The sequence below is a fragment of the Pseudopipra pipra genome, chromosome 1, assembly GCF_036250125.1.
Source record: "Pseudopipra pipra isolate bDixPip1 chromosome 1, bDixPip1.hap1, whole genome shotgun sequence".
Taxonomy (NCBI): domain Eukaryota; kingdom Metazoa; phylum Chordata; class Aves; order Passeriformes; family Pipridae; genus Pseudopipra; species Pseudopipra pipra.
Genome location: NC_087549.1, coordinates 89,905,800 through 89,926,324, shown reverse-complemented (window position 1 = coordinate 89,926,324; position 20,525 = coordinate 89,905,800). Strand labels below are relative to the sequence as shown.

At 41.2% G+C, this 20,525-nt stretch overlaps 1 protein-coding gene and 1 long non-coding RNA gene across 7 annotated transcripts in view; one reads left to right on the top strand and one right to left on the bottom strand.

Moving 5' to 3' along the window:
• Positions 1–20,525, bottom strand: part of PHACTR1 (phosphatase and actin regulator 1) — a 306,676-nt gene that overhangs the window by 279,688 nt on the left and 6,463 nt on the right. For all 6 annotated transcript variants that reach the window (XM_064664551.1, XM_064664575.1, XM_064664592.1 and 3 more), the window contains exons 3-4: positions 13,077–13,223; positions 11,072–11,218 (exon numbers count right to left, since the gene is read on the bottom strand). In XM_064664551.1, the coding sequence (XP_064520621.1) occupies positions 11,072–11,218; positions 13,077–13,223 (294 nt within the window). The remainder of the gene's footprint in view (positions 1–11,071; positions 11,219–13,076; positions 13,224–20,525) is intronic.
• LOC135418891 (uncharacterized) overlaps positions 11,108–20,525 on the top strand; it is a 32,007-nt gene continuing 22,589 nt past the window's right edge. The window contains exon 1 of the long non-coding RNA XR_010432722.1: positions 11,108–11,196. This is a non-coding gene — a long non-coding RNA (uncharacterized LOC135418891). The remainder of the gene's footprint in view (positions 11,197–20,525) is intronic.

Here is a 20,525-nt window from a genome sequence, read left to right as displayed (position 1 = left end):
CATGGGAGGTCAGATGTTTTGAATAATATTTTGCTAAAACAGCTCTGGATTTCACTGTCTAATATTGCCACTACGTTACTTTCTCAAGATATCCCTCTGTCTCTTGCTGATAATAATCTTTCTGTTGTGACTTTAAGGAAAGCTAACTGGCTCCTTATTCACCACAGTGATACATAGCTGATACAATGTTCTATTTTAGTAACAGAGGGAAGAAAGAAGTTTAAAAGCAGGATGTATCTCAGCAAACAGGTCCCAGATTTTGCTCCCTCTCAACAAGAGGCACTATTTAAAATCACAACTGGCTGCAAATGTTAGTAACTGTTGCCAAAAGTTACAGAAGAAACACATCCTGAAACAACTACCGTGAAGGAACTTATCACTGCTCCCAACTGGTCTACCTGCCACTGACTTGCATAATCGAAAGAACAAGTTGCACATCTTCTAGAGTGATCCCTCTGCTGCTCACTTTAAGCCTTTTAAGATCCTGCTGGTTAACAGATGGTCCCTGCACGCTTCTCAGGCAGGGAGATGACACATACCTCTAGACATATATATACAGCCACTTAGGTGGGTACCTGCTAAGATCATGTTTCCGCACTTAGGGGAGCATTAACTGCGAGCAGTTAAGTTTAGTAAGCCCTGCCATGTTTTAATGACACCACATAACCTGTGTTGCCTTAATTTTGGTGATTCTTTCTCCTGGCTTCCTACTATTACGTCACGAAGGCTGTAAGGAAAAAGCTGTGTTCCATCCGTGTAATGATACTTCCCAATCAAACATTTTTGCCACTCTCCCCTTGGGTCTCCTTTAGCACTGACAGAGTTGTTACATGCACTGCTTGCAGAGGGGAAAGCTTACAAGGTTAGACCCTAAGGTTATTCAGTGATGCTTATCTTGTGGTTTTTTTTTTTTTTTAAATAAATATAATTTATCAACTCATTTGTTCTGTAAAATATTATTTGAAGCAATCTTATCAAATGTATCTCACAGAACAGTTTGTTCTTCCAAGCCTTGAGATAAGACTCAAAAACAGATTGAGCCTTATTGATTTCTTCTTGCCTTATAATTATGGGCTATTATTTTACATGTAATAAGTTAGTCCTGGTTAATTTTTTATTATTAGCTTTGAAAGGCTTCAAGATTTTGCCATGCTTCCACAGAGAGAAAATTAAAATGATCAATTGCTTTTCATTTGTTTTTGGCTATTTTAACCCAGTCAGTAAATGTAAAAAAATTAATTTTAAAAAAACCAATTTTTGAAAAAACCACACTTTTAGAGGTTTTTGTAAAAACATTCAGCACACCAATGAAATCTAAAAAGAACCTTGATGTGTAGTCATAAGGAATGATGAACAAAAAAAGTGGTAAGACAAAATTAAATTGTCCATGAATGGATGAACATGCCAAATTGCTTTAAATATAAACAATTACTGCTCATTAGCAGTTTAATGCAGTTTATTCCTAACTCTCCACTTCAGTATTTTCAATAAACCACCTTTATCCACAACAACCAGAAGAGCACTCTCTAGGCAGAGAGCAGGAGCGATGATCACTTTGGGGAATGATTGCCTTAAATGGGTTCCTGGAGGCACTGTGTGGATTATTAGCTCTTTATTAGAGGTCCTGAGGATGCAGGGTGATCATTTAAAGTCATAGTTTCCACTTGCAATTTCAAATGCTGGTATGACAACTCTCCCAGTACAGTAGGGGCAGACTTCAAGGAACTGCAGGCCAACATATTGCTGCTGCCTATTGCTGTAGCCCTGATAAACACCAGAGAATGGAAAGGGTGACAGGAAAACAGAGATGCCAACAACAACAAAACCCCACAGAAGGCAGAAGGTGAGAGCACATAAGAGATAGTCAACTACAGAGCCCTTCACCAGCAGACTGCACAACATGACCTTTACGCACATATGCTCCTGCAACTGAGGCTGAGCATGGGGAAGAGCCCTTTTCTTCCAAACGTTATAGATGCCTCATGCATCAAGCACAGCCACGTCAAGGTCTCTGCATTTGTTTCTAGCACTTTCCTAGTGCAAGACAGCAGAGAATTAAGCAGAAGGAAAAGTTATGTATGAAAACCGTACTATTGTGATCTCAGCGATGAAAACAAAGGACCATTACAGATGGGAGTAATCTCTTTCTCAAGGAATATTGCAATATAACTCTTAATTTCTCATTTCATCCTAACTGGGGGTATATTTTCTGTTCTGAGAGAGATTCCTAAGACTTAGTGCAAAGCTGTAGCAAAATGGGACTAGCCTGAAAGAGACTCTTTTAACCTAACAGTGTTTCTGATGGCTTACACTGTTGTAACACTTGACCCACTGAGAGAAAATAGGAACATTTTTCCCAAGGGCATGCACCCCAGTCAGTTCTCAAATCTGTCAGTAGGCTCCTTACTCTTTTATCCACAGAACACAAATAAGCACACACAGGCAGGCAAGTGCCACAGTCAAAACAGGTCTTCCCCAGTTTGAGGCGTCAAGTTTGAGTCAGACCTTAACAGACTTTCCAACATTCTAGCAAAGAATTAGATTTAGCCCTGATGAAATTTCATTTTAATAATACATAAAGTATTTAATTTGCTTATAAACAATTAACCAGATGTCTGTCTGTCCAAGTACTGTAAGCATCAATCGTAAAAATGATATTGCACCATAAATTATGTATAGCAAGAATTTTTTGATTAACTAAAATATGCACTGCAGTTATTATCCATCGTAGTTAAAATGGCATGTGTCCATATAGTATATAAAAACACAAGTATATGCAAACACCTCTCGTAATCTCCCCCTATCTTAGGTACTTCATAATCAGAATGAAACCACAGTGAATCTGGAGTGCACAAGAAACATAGGCATTTAATTTTTCAATTCTGCCTCCCTATATTCTTGCTGAATTTGTTACTCATTAAATTCTTCTTTGAACATCATATTCACATTTATATAGATTGAACTATATAGATTATATTTTCAAGATATGAAAATTATTATAAAGTCTGCAGTAAAGCAATAATTATTCTTTTAAATATTCAGTAACATTGGCTCTGCAATGAAACCTAGGGAAGGCAGCCATACACTGAGGGTCAAGCTGTAGCCTCAGCATATCGATATAAAACAAGAGCATCAATGCGTTCTAAATGAAGGCAACAGAATTGCATGATTAAAAATGGTTATTGCATGATTATAAATAATTTTACCCTAACAGTATTCTGAAAGAAGAAAACATTTCTAGTGGACTACATCAACAAATTGTATTACCAATGTAATACATCACATTAATATGATGAAAATGTTAAAACTGACATTTTTTGTACCTTATCCACAAGAGATACATTGTCACGAATATTCATCACCAAGAAAGCATGAAGGCAGACAGGTTTTATTTTGCTACAGAAGTGTAACATTTCACACTGATACTATGGTCTGAAGTATAAACACAAGAAATAACCACTAATAACACTGTATTTTATTAACACTGACATTTTATATTTGAAAACAGACAGCCCAGGACATTCTTTCTGCACTAATGACTTTTGTCATATATTGCAAAAACTTACAAACTTTAAGACTGATTCTGAAGGCACTTACATGCCTAACTCCGAGTATTACTGTCAGTAATCCCAATGAAACCAATTAGTTGACTCAGAGTAATTAAGAATTAAAGCTAATTATACCTGTTACTTTGAATTAGGTCTGTCTTTTTACTAAATTTTATAGCTAACAATTCTGAACTGGGTTGCTAGTTCTGACATTTTATCTGAAGTTTTGGAAAAATGTATTTTCCTTAAGGATCTAGTTCCAAGAAGAAAACTATGGTTCCTGATAAAACAATAAAAATAAAAGTATTTTTCAGTGTACCAGCTTGCAGGAATAAACTAGGCTGTGTTAACCCAACAAGCTCATTGAACAAAATGCAAACATAGACATAACTTCTTACTCAGGCAAATTTCACAGCATCAGTTTTCTTGAAGAGCCAGGTTAACAACAAAGCACTACAGCAGCCTTAAAATCACACATACTGCAGGCAGTTGTAAGAGGCATCAGGTCTGCATATTCTGATCCCAAAGCAAGGAGATAACTTCCTTCCTTCTATCTCCTGACACAGTTGTTCTACAGCAATGTTGGTGCCATTGACTGCACGGGCATCAGCTGCCCCCTTACACAGAAAGTTGATGCATATGTGCAGTGCCACTAGAATGGTTAAAACATCAAAACTTTCAGCATTCAGAGAAATGGATCTTATATAATTTTTCTCTTGCCAGTTCCATCTTTTTAACTAACTATGCTTTTCCTTCAAATTGCCTTCAGTTATATTTGTTAACTAAAGGGGCTGCATAAACAATTGGTTTTGGAGGACAGCTGGTGAAGCAGGGGCATCTTTCCCCTTTAAAAGAACTTGGATAACCTGTCTGGCTCTCAGTGAAGGTCATAGTCTTAAATCAAAGATCTCCAAAGTCAAGTATAAGAGTTAAAGCCTCAGTTGCTGTTAAGATCTCTTCTCTCAAAACACACTGTTTACCCTGTTGATACAGAGGTGCTTTCAGCCACTTTACTTAGCCCAGGGAAGGGCTGGTTATCTCAAATGGCTTATCCCTGCCACATGATGGGTGGCTTTCAGTTTGGATGTTCATTTTTCCTGGTGTGTATACTCATGCTGCCAGGACTGGAAAACAGCCAGGAAATGAGTGACAGGCACACATCCGATCTCCAGCTGTACTCCAAATTAAGCAGCATTAAGACTAACAGTCATCACTCACTTAAAGTGCAGGCACGAGGTTTGGTAAGGTAACGCTTGATGGCAAAGGAGGACAGTTCTTCAGGCCCTTTTATAAAGGCATTAAACATGCTTTGCCAAAACCCATGATTTGGCTTCCTAAGTGTGACAGGATCTCCATGACAATAATCTGAGGGAGTGATTAGAGCAGAGCAAGAAAGTGGAAATTTTCCATGCATGCATTTTTACTAATCTTTCTCCAGAAAGAAATAAAACCTCCTACACATATTAGAAGGCCAATGACTGCATATTTTTCTCTTCCCTGTTCTCCTGAGCCCAATCTTTTCTACCTGAAATCTTAAAGCCACCATAATTTGAAAGAATTTTAAAAAATTTAAATATGCCTTTCAGATTACCCTTTTAACATTATTTCTAATCTCTGAGGTCCATAAATCCAAAGTAGTTGAAATTCTTATATAATTTTAGGGATCATTTATTCATATATCGTGAAACCATGCAGAGTATTTTATTATGGATATATTCACACATACACTGGGTAAACAGGAAAGAAACAACACAACTCCAAATGTGATAACATTTCAAATGACTGCAGAGACAATTAACTGGGTTACTGCACTAAATCATATGTAAGGATGACCAGGGGCAAACTCAGAAACTTCAAAACAGACTTTTAAATCAAATGATGGGTTTTGGAGAAAATTAATAATTATTGTGATGGAGATTTCCTGCAGAAAATCCAGTCAAGTCATTTCACTTTATTTTCACCTATTTACAATTTACCCACCTCCATGAGCCGTATAAATATTCTTATTTTACACTGGCAATATGAAAGTTCAAGAAGTCCTCATTGATCACTGCAGAAAAATAAATCACATCCTTCCAAACAAATCAACATGTATGAGGCTAATACACTAATAATGTTATCTTTCCATTAGAAAGGAAAATTATACATTATTTTACTCTCTGAAAAGTATTTTGCATAGGTGTAAAGCTAGCTGATGGAGTAAACACAGCGATACAAACAGTAACAGTAAGGCAGCCTACCATGACGGCTGTAAGAAGCACTAGGGCCCAGAGTGGAAGGTGCCAGGACAGTGAAAATGTAAGAAGCTTTGGATTTCAACTTTGTGCCTTGTTCAGACCAGGAAAGTTCCTGCATATAAAACCAACAGTCAACCTTTGTGTCCTGGCTTTCCCCCACCAGCTCTGCATGACAGAAACAGCCGACCATGAACATTTCCCAGCTCAAGAACATTTGCCTCAGCCATTCAGCAGTTTCTGCCAGCATCCTCCTCCCTCTTTACACCCTGTGAATTAATTCTGCTTGCAGCAGCACTAACACAGGCTGATGTAGATTTTTTTCCTCTCCTCAGTGTGATTTATTCATCACCACTTAAGAATAGTAAATGGTACCAAGTTCACTTGCCTTTCTAGACCTTTCTTCTGTACACATGGCAAAATTATGTAGAGCCACTCAGTTCTTTCCCAGAACACATTCCATGAGAACATGTGGCTCCATACCACAAAGAGATAAAACAGATTTTTCATCACTGAAGGGGAGCAGAGATGTGTACTTCTACAGTCTGACTTAGATCCCTGGCTGAAGTCAACAAATGACTTAAATTACTTGAGGATCCAGACACTTCAGTGAGATTACTGAGTGACTTCAGTACACTAAAATTCTGTGCTACGCTTCAGGGCCAAGCGAGCCAGCTGGGTTCCATAGCTAACACAGGCTGCACTATCTCTAATGAGTCCTATCTGTCACTACCTCTCTCCCCCCTCTATCTGCAGAGTCCAGCTCCTGCACTCTGCTGGCCACTCCTCTAGCTTCTGTTCACCACTGGTACACACTTTTAAGTCAGGGTAGGAGGGATTTATTCACATTCAAAAGCTCCTCTCCCCTCATTTCACAGCATGGAACCTAAATATATTTCTGAAGGAACATCCCCTCTTTGCTGACCCCTCGGTACAGCTTCTGCAGTCATTCTGGGCTTACACCTTCTCCAAGGCATTGGCTTGCTTTCTCCCTGAGTCTCCATTCCCAGGTTAAATAAGTAGACAATCACCCTTGTTCAAACAAAGGTTGACATTCGGTGACCTCCCCGAATGATTGTGGAGCTGAGACAAAGACAACTTCTTGCACCAGTTAACAAGAGGCCAGTCTGCTAGAATCAGCTTTGCAAAGGATTGCAGTAACAAAGCTTCATCTTTTTTGGCTAGGAAGGAGTAAGAGTATCTGCGTACATATAGAAATACTTTCAATAATGACTAACACTTGAAGGGCTAAAGAGAACCTGACCAGATCAACTCAGTGTGATAGTCCCTCCTCCCCTAACACAAACATCAAAAAAATTCTGACAGGGATTCCCCAAACAGCTGCATGAAGGGGGAGGCAAAAGAAAAGCTCACACATTTTGGAACATTTAGGGAGTTTTTGAGTGGTCTATTTCCTTATTGGGAACTATTCTTTGCCAATTTATCAAGCTTGAAAGCTACCCAACATGCATTGCCATTTTAAAAGTACAGTGTTTTGCAAGAGGATGAATAGAAATCAGTCAAAACCTGTAATAGGTCAAAACCTACAAAAAACACTTGAACTTGTCAGCTGGCACAGGACCAGGAAAGGGATTACGCTATTGGACAGATGGAGGCCCAAGTGTTCAGCAGTAATTTTGGATTACCTTTTAGATGCCTGAATCAGAAAGTCAGAAAGACAATCTGAAAACTGCTTTTAAGAAGATATGTAAGAAAAGCCAAAGATGGATGTTAAGAGATGGAGTAATGCCAGATTGCTAATCACAATAAAGAAAACAAAAGATAACCACCCGAAAGTGAGAGCACATTCCCCATTCCTCTAGCGTTGCACTGTAGGAAGTTGTTCAGAAAATTAAAAATTAATTTCTGTATGCAGACTGATTTAGTATCAAATATGCAAAAAAGAATTTATACCGGTCTATGGCTTTACGATGCTACGTAGATACATTAATTTTTTCAGAAGAGGTAATTTGAATCCTTTGGGAAGACTTATCCTCTTAATATAAGCACATAACTCAAATTAATAGGATTTGCATATGTATAATAGTAGGGAGAATAACCCTGAGTTTGGAAAACAACTTGGTATTTTAATCAGTCTGGGAACACCAGCAGAAAAAAAACATACCAGGAAAAACTAATCGAACAGCATTAGTCAACTCATGCTTGGTAATAATTGTGAGTTAATTGATCAATATTAGAAACAAACATAATAAACTGGAATGTTTTAGAAAAATCAAACAAAGCAGAATTGTTGGTATAATCAAAATACAAGGCAGGGTAGAAGCTGCACTGTTAATCACTTACGAATTCTGTTTTTTTAAAAACCCAGACCAAATATGTGCTATACCCAAATTGTGTAATTGACTCTGTGTATGCAATCTCTCAGTTGTTCAACAATACAGATAACAGCACTAATGGTATAATTATGACTTACAGTTGAAGTAGATAAAAACCTGATAGTTCTTAACTAGTGGTTGTAATTAAGAGTGGAGAAGAGCAGTATTCACTGCGTCTGGTTATGGTTCATTAATAAAAGTGGATTTTAACTTCCAATACAGCAAAGCAGCTGCGTGTACAGCCACGCTCTGACCATGTCCTCACAGGAGACAATGACTGGGGAACACAGCTTGACTTGTACCAGCTGTAGGAAAAATAGCTCTGTAAGCAGTGGTTGAGCAGCAGCTGTAGATATGGAATGCACCAAATGGAAAGCAAGTGATAAGCATGTAAGGAAGAGGTTTTTTCCTGCGCCCCAAGCGTCACTTTAGTTCCGACTGCATCCGTGGGTTGAAGAAACGGCTTTACTTCCGTCCTACCGCCTTCCCCTTGCTCAGGCAAAGAAATACACACACCCCTGTGCTCACATGGACTGCGAGGGAGAACAAGGCAAGGCGGGACACGCTGCCTCCACCCCCAGCGGAGCGGCTTCAGCACCGGGGGCGGCGGACAGCGCCCGCGGGCTCCCGGGCGGCCCCTCCGCCTGCAGGGCACCGGGACACCGGGAGCGACCTGGCACCCTCCGTGGCACGGCAGCAACGACATCAGCAACGAAACTGCAAATGGAAACCTGGTCGGTTTAGAAACAGGGTGGTATTTTTCCCCACGCATAGAGCTAAAAAAATAAATTCAAGAACACTGCACCTCACAAACAATTAGATTCAAAAGGAAACCCTGAGCCGCACGGCATTATCAAATCCGAGCAAAAGGGGCTAAACACATTTTTTAATGGCTTTTTCCTCAGACTGGAGAGTTCTTAGTTTGAGCTTTCTGAGCAAACAGAAGCGTAAACCCAACAGCTCAGAAATGAAGTGGGTATCAGTGGCACGTTTCACTTGCTTTTTGGCTCACTCACTCAATACTGGTTGCTAAGCAATTTTTTTTTTTTTTTGAGCTCCAAACTACTCACTGCCAGATGAATTAATGAAAACACACATTTGCACTACTTAAAACATTTTTCATTTATATTTCTTGATATACCAGTACTGTTTCTTTTCATTATTTCTTTTTAAGGAATTCTATTCCCAGGTTTGCAAGTAAAGACACAAATTATAAAGAGCCAGGGGGAGGAGAGGAACAGAAAGAAGCTAAGTGTAATTATCAAATTCTTTGGTGGATTGCAGGAAAGAGGTACCTAGAGACTTGCACATGCTCTGGGACTTGTAGCAAAGACAGCATGTCTAGCTCAGCATAGAGATATGAGGCACCAGGTGATCTGAAGGTGCCTTGCTCTTAACTGGTTTATCTATTTATAACTACATGTCATAACATTACCTGTGAGAACACAAGTCAGCGCAGGGTTATTTCAGCAGTCAAATAATCATACACAGCCTTTTTTTTATTTACGCCTTATGCATGGTGATGCTCTTTCTCTTTTCACTCCCAGTTCTTTACAGAGCTGAAAACTGGCATCTGGCATGGTCTTTCAGCCTGTGCCCTGAAATGCCACCCAACTTACCTATGGTTTGGTAATTTTTAAAAGTCATGATCAGAGAGAAATAACGACCTGCCATACAATGTAACCAACCATTTGGTCAATGATAAAACCAAACTGCATATCAGCCATTACCAAGGGTGTAATTGCAGCAGGGATAACAGGAAGGGGAGGGGAATCTGTTCTACACCCAAATGGAGAAGAAAACGCATCTCTGCTATCTCCAACTTTCTGCCAGCTGAAAGAGGGGAGGAGGGATGGGGGAGACCGCAGCATGGCAAGCAGCAACTCTGAGGCAGCTCTTTTCCCTTTACAGCAGGCAGTGATCTGACAGGCTCAGCATCAAAGAATGTTACACAGTTGGGTCATTTTGTGTGCTACTGCTGGGACATGAGGGAGGTTGCAGTATTGCTAGCTACAGATCCTTTCTCACACTTCCCCCCTTCCCAAAGAGGGGAACTCTGGTGTTTGGTGCAGAGAATTAAAGAAAGAACTTTCTTTTTCTTTGTTTTTGAAAGCAAGTAACCTCTGGTGTAGTTTGCTGTTGACAGAGCCCATAAGGAAAGAAAAGGTCAGGGAAGGAGGGGAAAACCACAGGCCTAGTAGGAAAGAAACAGGATAGTTTCATCATGTGCAGGATGAACTGAAGGCGACAGCTGAAATCTCAAGGGAGCCATGAGGAAGAGGTGGCACAGAGGAAGGTGCAGCAGTGGAGAAAGGGGACGGGAAGGTCAGTTGGAGAACTGCAGGAGGTTCATCCCAATAACAGGCAGGAGGAGGTGAATGTGGGGAGCTAGAGATGTGTTGGTAGAAAGCATCAGGTTCTACACCCATTGAGAGTCACAAAAGGCAACCCTGAGACAACGGGGGAACTCAGGAGACTGAGAAAAAGTGGACAATGCAGGTGCAAGTTTCCTTGCACTTTTGAGGCACAAACCCACCAGAGGAAGAAAGCAAAGAGTGAGACAGGGAGAGAACTGTAAAACGCCAAGGTCAGCGTCTCCAGGAGGGACGCCAGAAGAACCTGGTGAGGAGGGGCAGAGCAGGAGCCTTGTGGGGATGCGGCACGACGCTCTGCAGGGCGAGAGGGCGGCGCTCTGCGAGAGGGGAGGCTTCGAGGGGCTGAACAGCGAAAGGCAGCCGGCACCGGGCTCACCCAGGTGAGAGACGCGGGGCAGGGGGAGCCGGCCAGCGGGGCAGGGCCGGGGGAGGCCGGCGAGGTGCGAAGGCGCGGGCACCTGGGCAGGGCCGGGAGGCAGAGCCCAGGGAGCCCGTGGGCGCTGGTGGGGGAGGAGGGTGGGGGCGGCCCCTTCCCCCCCTGCTGCCCCCGCCGCTGGCCGGGCCGGGCCGCCTCTCACCTGTGTCGAGGTTGAAGGAGATGCGGGCCTCGGCGAGGTAGGGGGTGTCGCTCTTGGAGCGGACGCGGCGGATGGGTCTGCGGTCGATGTCCTCCTCGGAAGATGCCGCCATTAATGTGGGCACGGTGAGCAGCGTGGCCCGGCGAGCTGGCGAGGGCGAGCGGCGGCGCGGGGCGGCCGGGCGACGAGGGGGCGGAGGGGGAGACAGGGGAGGGGAGGAGGGAGAGAGGCGCGGGGAGGGGGAGGGGAGGACGGGGAAGGAGAGAGGGAGAGAGGGAAAGGGAGAAAGGAGCGCGGGGAGGGAGGGGGAGAGACAGGGAAAACCCGTCAAGGATCTGCGGACGGGAGCGGCCGCGGCGGCCCTGCCCGCTGCCCCCGCCGTGTCCCGCCCGCCTTCGCTCCAGGCGGACGGAGCGGTGACCCCTGTCCCCAACCCTGCCTGCCTGCCCCCCGCCCCCGGGCACGGTCCCGGCGGAGGGGATTTCCCGCCCCCAGGGGAGGGTCCCGGCGGAGGTGGTTCCCTCCCCCCCGCGCCAAGCAGGTGCCACACTCCGCCAGTGGGCCTGGCTGGTCGAGGTGCCACCGCGCAGCGAGCCTGGCAACCCGGATTGCTCTCTTCGAGCCTAGGGCATCCCAAAACTCAGAGCACAGCCGGTTCAAGACTTGGTGCGATGTCTAACGGTGCATCCTTTCATCTCCTTCCCCTCTTTCCTTGGGCAACCCCATGATGTAAAGCCGAATGGTGTACCATGCCTTGGCAGTTTAAAATGCCAAGGAGACTGAGGAGCCCAAACTCAGCGTTTAAAAGTGACCATCCCTTAAAACCTGGGACTCATATTCCAGCAGGTCTTTGAGAAAAATGTGACCACAGGCAAAAATTAGTGACTCTGTTCTCCATCTCCACACTGAGAGCAACGTTTTGTGGCATCTCTGTTTCTCTGTTTAGTAATCAGCTCTTTATGTTGATGGTCTTACCCTGTGGTTTGTAGGCTGCCTGCCACATTAGGGCTCCAGTTTCAGTTGGGACTGCTGAGATGTTAGTGTAATGTGAATAATTAAAAATGCTATTTCAAAATAAAATACAGGGATAGCACAAAAGGACTACATAAATTGAGAGCTAGAGAGTTAAAATACTTACAGAATGTGCTGATTTGGAAGGGACCCATCAGGATCATAGAGTGCAACTCCTGGCCCTGTGCAGGACGCCCCAAGAGTCACACCATGTGCCTGAGAGCATTGTCCAAATGTTTCTTGAACTCAGACAGGCTTGGTACTATGACCACTTCCCTGGGGAGCCTGTTCCAGTGCCTAGCCACCCTTTGGATGAAGAACCTTTTCCTGATACATGCATGGGAGTGTAATAGTTTATCCTGTTTAATTCAGTATTAAAAAAAAAAAACAGCCTGCTTAAAGTCACTAAGTTGTCATTACTTCCAAAATCTTTTGGTTTTGTCAACCTCAATGAGAAAAAAAGACCAGGGAAAGAATACCAGGCCTCAGTAATTCTGAAGGCAGCAATAGTAACATTAGCTGGTCTGAATTTTGAGGGACAGCTCTCTTACTTGTTCCTGCAGAACCAATAGTTTTCTGTTGCACTTCTGCCAGTTAATCCTATAGAGGTTTTGGGGCATGCTGGGTGTTCTTCCATGGTTGTAATATTAGCTAAGTCTGCTGTTAGCTCTAATCCCTTCGTAAATGTTCACAAGAACTTTCATGTTTCTGGGTGCCTGAAGTGGGTAAGATATATTCTATTTTGCTCTGATCTCACTGGCTTACCGTGGCTAAAACAGGGGAAAAAATTTAGTTAGTACTGGCAGGAGAATTTTGAAAAGAATCCCTGTTCGTACATATGCAGGTGCTTGTAGTTAGACTCCCATGACATCTTTGGATGTCTGCTGAACCACCATATCACTTGGGAACGAGGAAATACCATCTAGTCCATCTGCATCTCAAAAAAAAGTCTTTAATTAACATCATATGATGTTTGGGGAAGGTGTGGTCTTACCATTATCAAGGTTGAAGCAGATCCTAGCTTCTTCCAAGTAAGGGGTGTCACTCTTAGACCGGAGTCTTCTGATGGGTCTCCGGTCTATGTCATCCTCAGAGGTTGCTGTCACCAGAGTGGGTACAGTGAGAAGAGTTGCCCGACGAGCTGGTAAGAAAGTACAAATGAAGAGGAGAATGTCAGGGGAAGGGAGAAATGAAAAGGGGGAAGAAGAGGGAGAAAAAGAAAAAAAAAAGGAAAAGAAAAGAGAAGGAAAATCACTTAATGGAACAGAGGATCTGTAACAGGTAGTAGAATAGGCAGTTCGCTGTCAGGTCCTTGACTCGCGTACTACAGAATTTAAGGGCTGCACTGAATAATGCCAAGAAAAGATTGCTGTCTTCTGTGCCCCAAAGGCACAGGTTATAGCTCTGTTGCTGCCACAGATTGCACCTTCAAAGTTCCTACTTTTGCAGCTTAAATCACTCTTTTCTCAGCTTCTCAACTTCTCAACAGCTGCAATCTCTCTTTTCCTGAATGCTGTTTTTGAGGCTGTGATGCCTAAGTAGTGGAAGTATCTAAGTGGTTGCCTAATTTGCAAAAATCGGTGGAAGCTGTGCTTGGAACACGACATGATGCCTACAGCAACTATTCTAAAACTCAGTTTCTTCTTGTCTTGACTTGGGCACTCAAAATAAAGAGCTACTTTTTGCTCTTGATCACTTTATGTCTTATTTTCTTAGTTGTGAATCAGGGAGAATCATTCTTTTCTTTCAGTAGGAATTTCAAGAAGATATAAATCCATTAATATTGTAAAGTATTGATATACTTCAGTGGAGCACCGATGAAAAGCTCATAAGGAAATTAAGATTTCTGTCTTCTGAACATGGTTTAAATAGCTTGGGGCCACGCATTGAAGGAGGAGAAAGCAAAATATTTAATACTGGCTCATTAAGTGAGCACTGCCCACTCCATGTACTGATGAAGCAAATGGTAGGATAGTAAAAAATTACTGTGTCATCATGCAGTTAGAAGCCATGCTACAATACGTATGTATTAGGAGACTGAATTAATGTTGCAGAGGCCACCTTCATTTTGGCATTGCCCAAATATTTAGCAATGGACCTTACAGCCTTGATAATGTCCCCTTAATGTAGGGTTTTTTATGTGAATGTAATTGTGAGTGGCTATTGAATGCTTTGGGCGCTGAGCCTATAAATTACAAATCACAAGCAGAAGAGCCTCTATAAATATACCCACCTCAACTGCCTCTCTGAGTAGATAAAGACTATCACAAATGCTAGATGGGATCTGGCTGATCACTGAAAGCATGAGCACCATGCACAAGTACTTTCTCAGTGCGTTTCTTTCCCCTCCACCTCATATATAACTGGAAAGAGAATTTCAGCTGGAAAGAACGTCTGTACCCTTAGTGTAGGACTATTTACATAAACTTTCATGGGGGACCCTATATGAGCCTAGGAGCCTAAACCCTGCATGCTTTTTGCTGCTTGGATATTATCTGGCATAACAGTCTTTATCTCGGGGCTTTTGTAAAGCACCACATTTCAAATAACTAAAAATGAACTGTATTTTCCCACTGGGATTGGAGAGCATGACTGATAGTGACTAAGTGCATATTCTGCAACCTACTAACTGTGATTCCTTCTTTTAAAAGTTTTTTAGAATTTCAAATAAAACCTGTCAATCAGAAGCCTTCAGATGCCTGAAAGCTGACTTAGGTGTTAGGTATGATAGCATATAATTACTATGAGTTAACAGAAGCTGTCACACTCTGTTTTTCAATTTGCAGCATTATGTAGTTTACTAAACAAGTAAATCTGCACTGCTGAAGGCAGTGGTTATTTCTGGTCTAACTTACTTGTTTTCTATTTTGAAATAGGTTTCTTTCAAGTTTTTGCTCATTTCTAACCTAGCATTTGCATTTGAAGTAAACACAAAGGGCAAGAGTTGAAATTGATTTAATGGGGTCAACTATTTAGATTAAGCTAAAGCAAACACTGCAACTAGGCTGTAAACCGTTACTCCCTTATGATAGGGAAGTACAGTAATGAAGATAAAAGAGAATGGAAAATTTCTGCTACGGAAAATTTTGTGTCATCAGATTTACACTTCAGGAAGATTTATCTGTATACAAAGTCAGCATTGTAAAAATCATCTCATAAAGCAATGATGTAAATGATTTGTCTTTTAAAACTAGTGTAATCTAGCTGTAGTTGAAGTCAGTGAAAGGGCTCCCATGCATTTCAGGGCTAGCACAGGATCACAGCACAGGAATCTGTTTGAAAAAAAAATCCCAGCACCAAATTGCATACACTTTTATAATAAACAGAGAGTTACGGTAGGCTTTTCTATATAATTGTTTATAAATCATTTTTCCCTTTTGGGTCAAAATATTGGGATCTGGCTTGTATTCATTTTCACTGGAGGTAGGTGGATGCTAGAAAATGCTTCTTGGAGTAATCATTATGTATTACTTTGACAACCGTGATTATCTCCCCTTTGTGTATATTACCAAAAGGAGTTTTCAAGAATGACTGGGTACTCTAGGTAAATATTGAAAAAATTTCAGACTAAGCTAATAAGTATTAAAAAAGATTTGCAATAAAACGTAAGATCAATTCTTACAGAGCCACAGAACTGGAAAGTACAGCTGATCACATTCTGATATTGATAAAGTAACACTGAATGTTTATGCCTGCCATGAATATACACACTCTTTCCTAACCATAATCCATAGCAGTCCTTAGTTTGAGAATGACTTGCCATACAGTTTTTAGTAAAGCTGTCGATGTTTGCCCAATGAGACCATAGGGTTCATCACAGCTAATCCACCAGTATCTCTTGCTTCAGCTGTTCTCCTTAAACCAGATCAGTCTATGGGACACATTTTTAGGAGATAATTTTTTGGGAAAATTAGAAAGTGTCCTCTTGAAAGTCTTGGAGCAATGGAGTGACATTACAATACACAATAATAGGCCCACTTACACTGCAAATGAATTTGAGACCAGTGTCCAAAACCTCATTTAAAGCAGCCACTGTAACAGCACACAGAAGGCAAATCAGCCATTCTGTTAAATTCTTTCATTCTCTTTGCATCATTCCTCATAGGGTTATGCCACAACTGGCACATCGTGGCAGTGTCCTGTCTGGTATTTGTTAGAAAGTGAAAAAGTTGCTTTTTGAGGGAAAAATACCTTAAAAATATAAATGCTGTAATGTACGTTGTATGACACCTTAGAACTGCTGTATATAATCTCCCATTTGTTGTCTCAAAATATTGTATGTTACTGAAGTAGAACACAAGTATGTGTTTGGGAGAAGGGAATGTAAAATATGTAAATTTTTATGTTGCATGTTCAGAGACATTTTGAAGATATAACTTCAATATATTTGGTTAAATCTGCAGGTGGTCCAAATTTTGAACACTGTTCGAAATGACTGAAAACATGGGGGGTTGTTTGCAAAGAATTTTTGATGGCTTCCATTTTTTCCATTAAAATACTTTCCCACAGATTTTAATAAAAATATTAGTACTAATTTTTGTTTGCCGAGAACTACCTTTATGTTTTGAAGAGTTATAATATTGGCTTTTCTTTTTAAGAGTTATTTATTCATTTTTTTAAGAGTGTTATTTAGAAAAATGATGGATATTTTTAATTAAAAAATTTTAGAGGTGAAATGGCATCTTCCTAAAAATTAATTGGAGAAAACAAGAAATATTAATCTAATTTTTCCATCTACTTTTATCAATCAGATTTTTTTAAAATGTTTTTAAAATATCTCATTGGTGACACAGGTACACTTGTCATTTTTTAATCAGTAGGATCAATAGAAACCCTTATTTGCATAGTAGATTTTGACCTCGAAAGGGCAAAAACTTTTGAAACTTGATGATTTTAGTCTCAGTACAAGCAAAGTGCTAAAATGTTGCTTCTTGGAGATGTCTAGACCTAGATACATTGGAAAGGGTATGTTTCTGATGCATATAATCATAAGCAACTTCAAATGACATTGAAATAGCCATAAGGGGATGCTTTTTTACATCAGAAATCTTTAAGGCTTTCCTGAGGAAAGTTTCATTTCTCAGGGCAAATTTTGAACGACTTCGTAGAATACCTATGAAAATATTTTAATTGCAGTGCTGCTGTTGCTGATTGAATAGGATTCTTCTTTCTTGCTACTTTTTTCATCAGAGAAACATATGAGCTTCTTACTCAGTTCTCCTCCTTCACACTTCTGTTAAGAGTGCTCACCATGGTGTAACATGTAGATAATGCATGCAGAAATGTATTTTTGGCTAAAAGGAAGCTTTAAAAACTTGAGTTCAGGTACATTTTGATGCATCTAGCACATGATATCTCATGTGAGCTAAAAAAAAATAAAATATTAGATTGTGAATATTCTTCCTTAAAGACAGACTGGGAAATGGGTCCAATTGGGTGTTTACCACGAAAAAAATTTTTTGCTCTGATTTCATGCCAGTTCACTTAATCGGTTGCATTTAAAACAAGACAAAAGGACAACATTTGAAGGATTAGATTTGGAAAATTGGGTATGACTGGCAGGGGAGCCAGAGACAGAACATGTGGAGAGACCATAAATTGTCATTTATGAAGAATGATTTATAGGCTTGTGTCTCCCAGATAAACACAGGAGCACATGCATATGGATTTCTCCATGGCTCTAAAGAAAAGCTGTTGAAATCTTTTTTGATGGGCATCAGTAATCTGAAAGAAAGTACTTAGATACATCATATCAAGAACAGGCCTGAAGGTTGCAAACAACGGTACCCATGCAAAAGGATACCCACATTTAGTCACGTGCTCATTCTGCTGGTTTGTGATATTTGGGTAGGAATGTGCACAATGTGCCTAACCACCACACTGGCATTTTTTGTGCATTTTAGACAAAACATGCTTGTTCCTCTACCATTGTGTTTGGAAATTCTCAGTAAGGAAGATATGCCAGAATAGGTAGTGGAAAAGGGACTTAAAAAAGTTTAAAAAGGATGAGGAAAAGGTTGATGTTGATCAGTTACTTAATGGGATTTAAAGGGGGAGAAATTTTATCAGGAATGCACATTTGCTGTTACTAATTCTTCTGATACTGAAGCTATTAGTCTAAGAAGTAGTGACATCACATAAATAAAAAAAGACCTGGAAAATATCATAACCTTGAAAATATCTTAATGTATAGGATGGATTAATCATAAAATTTTGGTGGATGGAGGAACATCTGCAGTGGAATCATTCTGGATTAGGATCTGGGGATACTGCAGCAATATATTTTTATAAAACACTGTACTTAATGTAATATGTAAAAGCAAAAGGAAAGTAGCACTGAAGAGTCAGCAGTGATTAAAGTCAAACATCTAGAATAAATCAGCACTGTCTGAATTAAAATAAATGAGCAACAAGGCAGCACAGTGAAATAAATATATCGTGGACACAAAGAATGACCAGAAAATGTGAAATTAAAACTATACCTGGGAATATTTTATTAAACCTGCAAAACTGATCAAGAAAAATGATTTCCTGAAATCTTCTGAGCAATCATCCCCCATGTGTCTATACAGTCTTGTGCATCTATTACCCTTGGCCATACGTACTGTATTTTTTTATACTTTACATTTTTTATTCACTCCTTACATTCATCAAATAAATTGCAGAAATGTTGCAACCAGTAGAAGCATACCTCGTGTAAGTGGATTTTTAACCTACTTATAGATACAAAAGATTGTTCAAGATAAGCCTTCAAGAGAGTTTGTTCAATTTTTTAAATACGCACAGTGTATCTTGCCAAATGGCCTGGCAAGCAACTTCATGCTATGTAGGAGCATCTTGAAAATAATTAATGCAGTTAATTTTAAGTTGGTGTGCCCTGCTAGTGCAAAAGGATATAAGACTGGAAAAGTGGATGCACAGCTCTCTAGGAAATTAGAAACAATTTTTTCTTGAGTCAGAAGTCGCGTGACAGCTGAACCCAGACTCTAGGCAAGGACCGGAGAGTCTCACTGTGGTGCAAAGGTGGACTCCTGCAACCCAGAATGGCATCCTGACAACACAATGTCCAGCCCATCCCATCAGGTTGTTGTGTGGGTTTGCTGCAGGCACCAGGAGAGAGGATGAGTCTTAGGACCCCTTCCATCGGACTCATGGTTGCAGAAAAGTGCTACTCACTGTCTGCGATGGCCAACTCTCCCTTTATGGTAGCACCTAAAGTCTTCACTTGTAATGTACTGGGCAGAAGTCGTTCTGCTCTCTTATAGTTCATCCAGGGGCTCAGTCCCCTTATATAGAGTGGGAGGGAGAGGTTCCTCTTTTCTTAATCCTCAAAAACCGAGGTGAGAACTAGGTACCAACAGCTAGAGTGCTGCGTGCAATCCCTGCACACAGTTTAGCTGGCTATGCTCAAGGCAGGCTCTCTGGCATGGTATAGCTGTGTGAGCGACTTGAGAAGCCCTGACCAGCTTTAAAGGTTTTTGAGAAAGCAGCAAGAATCCTCAGCAGCTGCTTCCTCCCCGCTATTGGAGATACGCCTACACTGAGGCCATTGCCCATTTGCTAAGCAAGTGTGCCTGTGGCTGGCTACGTTCCTCACTGATCCACATCCAGACTGCTGACTTTCTGTCTCGCTTAGTCTCCTACCTGCCTCATCACCATGAACTTGTCTGATAATCTGAACTCTTGGCTGAACCTGGTGACTGTCACCAAACCTGCCCGGCTCATGCCCTGCGGTGCTTTACCTGTCATAGGTGACGGCTGCTGCCTCTGCCTATTTTGCTGGCTTTGGGCTTACTTTCCCTTATGGACCAGCTCACTTCTGCTGTTCCTCAGTGCCTGCCTGCTCAGCTCTTTCAAATATGAGGTCTTTCTTTGCATGCCCCAAAGCATAACTTTCAAGTAGAACTTCAAGATCAAAGCTGATGTTTCCCCAAAGTACGCTGCAGCCAAGTGATCTACACATTTACAGCTTTGGATTACAGCTTGACCTGTTTGGAGAAAGTTACTCCCTTTTCTGAATTAGGTCCTATCTTGCCAGTCAGCATGTGATTCCTCAATGCAAACAAATACCATCAGCACAGGCATCATTCACTCAAGTTTGCTATCTAGGCTTTCATAATCAGTAGAGAGGCAAGATTTATATTAAACCAAGGAAGATGTCTAAAGTGAACCCTGCTCTTAAAATGATTGTTTCTCTCCACTGGTACATGCCAAACTAGTCAGAACTCTTAGGTGGAAATGTCTTCACTGAGGATGCCTACAGGATAAGTGAGCTGAAAATCCTATTCCAGGCCCCATTATATACTTTCAGCCCCTGCAGCTGAAAGCTGTGATAGATTTGTATTTATAATACATCTGCAGCCAAGAGTAACCAGTATCTTCCACACGCTTCAAAGGGAGGAGGCTTTTCTGAAAATTAAAGTCTGGCTTCATGCTTAGATTT